The sequence below is a fragment of the Trypanosoma brucei genome, chromosome 8 (genome assembly GCF_000210295.1).
Source record: "Trypanosoma brucei gambiense DAL972 chromosome 8, complete sequence".
Classification (NCBI taxonomy): Eukaryota; Euglenozoa; class Kinetoplastea; order Trypanosomatida; family Trypanosomatidae; genus Trypanosoma; species Trypanosoma brucei.
The window spans coordinates 2,055,361-2,058,509 of NC_026741.1; the positions used below are offsets into that span (position 1 = coordinate 2,055,361).

The 3,149-nt window shown below is 44.9% G+C and overlaps 1 protein-coding gene across 1 annotated transcript in view; it reads left to right on the forward strand.

Moving 5' to 3' along the window:
- Nucleotides 1–678: 678 nt before the first annotated feature.
- TbgDal_VIII8230 (receptor-type adenylate cyclase, GRESAG) overlaps nt 679–3,149 on the forward strand; it is a gene marked incomplete at both ends in the record, with an annotated part of 4,179 nt that continues 1,708 nt past the window's right edge. Inside the window, one exon of the mRNA XM_011777854.1 lies at nt 679–3,147. Coding sequence (XP_011776156.1) covers nt 679–3,147 — 2,469 coding nt within the window. The remainder of the gene's footprint in view (nt 3,148–3,149) is intronic.

Genomic DNA, 3,149 nt, shown 5'->3' on the forward strand with positions numbered 1-3,149 from the left:
ATATTCATGCTGACAATGGCTTTTAAGGCTTGTTATGCCCTCTGCGTTAGTGATGAAGGTGAGAGCAATTTAATGATATTCACTTTCGCAGATCCTCTGGCACTGAGATGAAGTTTACCGCTCTTTCCTTGATGTTATCGGTTTTAGGATGAAAAGAGGAGACGCATTTGTGCTCGCATAACAAAAAATATTAAAAAAAAAGATGCCACGACTGACATATTAATAATATGTAAGCAACCGTGCAAACGAAGGACAAGATAGGTTTGACTCGCATTTATGCCCACTGGGAAGGGAACCTCCCAGGGATTGTTCCCACCATTGCGTGGGGAAGCGGAAGACACTGCAAATGTCTCCAAACCCCAATGCACACCAGCGAAAAAATATAAAAAAGGGAGAGTCTTGAGATCAAGTTGGGAGGGAACTCATCAGGAAGGCAAGCCACTGGATGGGAGAGGGATGCCCAAAAAAGAAACACTGCAAATACACATCAAAAACGCTTTTGCGCCGTCCACACCGTCCTCAATATTGTGAATTGCCGCCGCCGATCTGTCCTTCAATTCCTTTTCACATTTCTGTGTAACTGCTCGACGGGTTTTATGGAGATGTGCGCCCATTTGACGGTCTCAACTAAGCATTGAGCCGCCCCTCGAGTACGCAATCTCCTTTACACCGTACGTAATGCTGCAATTTCTTCTTATAAGTCCCTGTTGCTTACAGTATTGTTGTCTATTATCATTATTATCATTATTCTCTCATTTCTCTCCTTTAAGACTTACGAATTCATCAAGTCAAGTCACCAGTGTTATGACTTCCTTCGTGCGTCTTGTTACTCCACTTGGCGCTGCAGTGGCTTGCAGTCATCTCCTCATGGTTGTGTTACCGCTGCTGCTACTTATTCCTGGTTTATGTGCTGATAAAGACTGTAAAAGTAGCAGTGTAACGGTGAGGGTGTATAATTTGTTGTACAGCTCCGACATATCAAAGACAACCTATGAACCCGTCATTGCTGGTTTCAATGCCTCGCTACATGCGCATAATGATGATTTGCCGGCAAATGTGTGCATAGAGGTCGAACATGTTCATGCCAGAAGCGATGAGGATTACATCACATATTTAAAGAATAAAATTGATGGAGATGCTGCTGTACAAAATAAGAGTGAACTGCCCATTGTGCTGGGACCTGTTGGTGATGAGACTACTCTCCATCTCACCTCGGAACTTGAGAAGTTTGAAATAGTGGCCTTTTCTCCCTTTACTGGATCTTCGGATGTGCGTGTGTGGAAAAAGAGTCTGTACTTCCTTACGGCATCGCCTATTGCACAGGTGCTTGCACTAATTCGTTATGCTGTGAGTCAATTGAGGCTTCAGCGACTGGGTTTTATGTACCTGAAGGGTGTGTTTTATGGCGATAAGGAGTATAAGCTGACACTTAAGGTAATGTCGATTATGGGCCGTAAATTGTGCGGTGTTTTCGAATTAGACAGCTCTACTGATGGAAGGGCTTCTGATGATGATTTTGAGGCCGCATGGAAAAGGTTTGCTCCCACGATGCCACAAGGTGTAATTGTGTTTGGTTCGCCAATTGAGGATACGAAGAGGTTCCTGATGAAGTTTTTAGGGAGCAATGAATTGAGAGGTGCTTATATATTAATTCCTTCTATGCTTCAATATGCTATTATAAACAGTTGGATGAAGGAGTTGGCCGTAAAGAATTTTGTGCCTGAGAGAGTGATACTGACGGGTCCGAGTCCACTTGCAAATGATAATGAATACATAGCAGTACGGAAGTTTCAGACTGTCATGGGGAAGTACCTGGAAAAAAATGGAAAACTTAATGGTCACAATTATGAAAAGGGTCACTTTTACCAGCACAGTACTGACGGAGAATTGATGGTGCACGGATGGATTGTGGGCGAGGTCTTGTGGCGTACACTGGGAAGTCGTGAATTACTGTGCAACCGTACAACTTACATTAACTCTCTGTACAACCAGCGTCGGTATGTTATCGATGATCTTGTGATTGGTGATTTTGGTGGTGAATGTGAGGGGAAGGCTGGTCAGCGTGGAGCTGCATGCAAATGTAATCAAGGTGGAAATGTTGTTTACATGAAGAGGATGGGAACTGATCGGAATCTACATCCTGTGAAGGAGGGTGTAGTGACTCTCGCTTCATCACGCTGCTATACGAATCTCTTACAACTGTATGCCCCATTGAATGGTATAATGTTTCGACTGGAAGACAATCCATTGGCGCAGCGGATTGCAGAGGAATATCGCGATGGCGCCTCCCTCGTTGTTGGAAAGGGCCAATTGGGTCAAGGTGATCGCTTCTTTTTGCATGAACTGAATTCGACATCGAGTGCGACAAAGCACAACATGTTAGAGGAGGTTAAAGAGCGTGTTGTGACGGCCGTGTTCGGTGTTGTGGATGATGCGCTACTGTCGATGACAGATATGACATTTATTGATCCCATTCCTCTCAGTCCCAGGTTGAAACACCCCGGAAGGAATGTGTTGCATTGTTTTCCAACAATTGAGCAGCAGATTTTTGTAATGGTGGAGCGTGTTGTGGTTCCGAATTCCTGGGGGAGTGTGCATGCAATTGTTCGCAGTAGTGATGTACGTGGAATAAAATCTGTTCTTCGAAAGACTTTTTGGGCACTTGGTGGGTCGCTGGGTGCTTTCGACGAAGTTACCGACAGTGAAAGTGTGAAGAGTTTGTTACCGCATAGCGGCTTCGTTCTCGTTATTGGTCTAACTGAAGCTGATATTACTGAAATCGCTGAGCATCTTGACAATCACAGGGGAGTGCGTGTATTTGTGTTATTCTTCGATGTGGCACTGCTGTACAGTGAGTTTGTGAAGGTATTCAAAAAGCATCCGCAAGCTGCCGAGCGGTTACTATTCGCAACAAGCCTACCACACTGGGCAGACAACAATACGACATCCGAGACGGTTCAGGAATTTCACAGGGACGTGGGGAATGAGAGTAAATGGACTCCACTGGCGCTGCTTGGGTACGCGACTGCACGTGCAATGGAAAGTGTTGTGTTGCAAATGGGGCGTGTGAACTCAGAAGAGCTTATCAACACTATATTCAGTCAGTCTGTAATTGTAGCGGATGACATGTGGTATGGACCCTTTGAGGA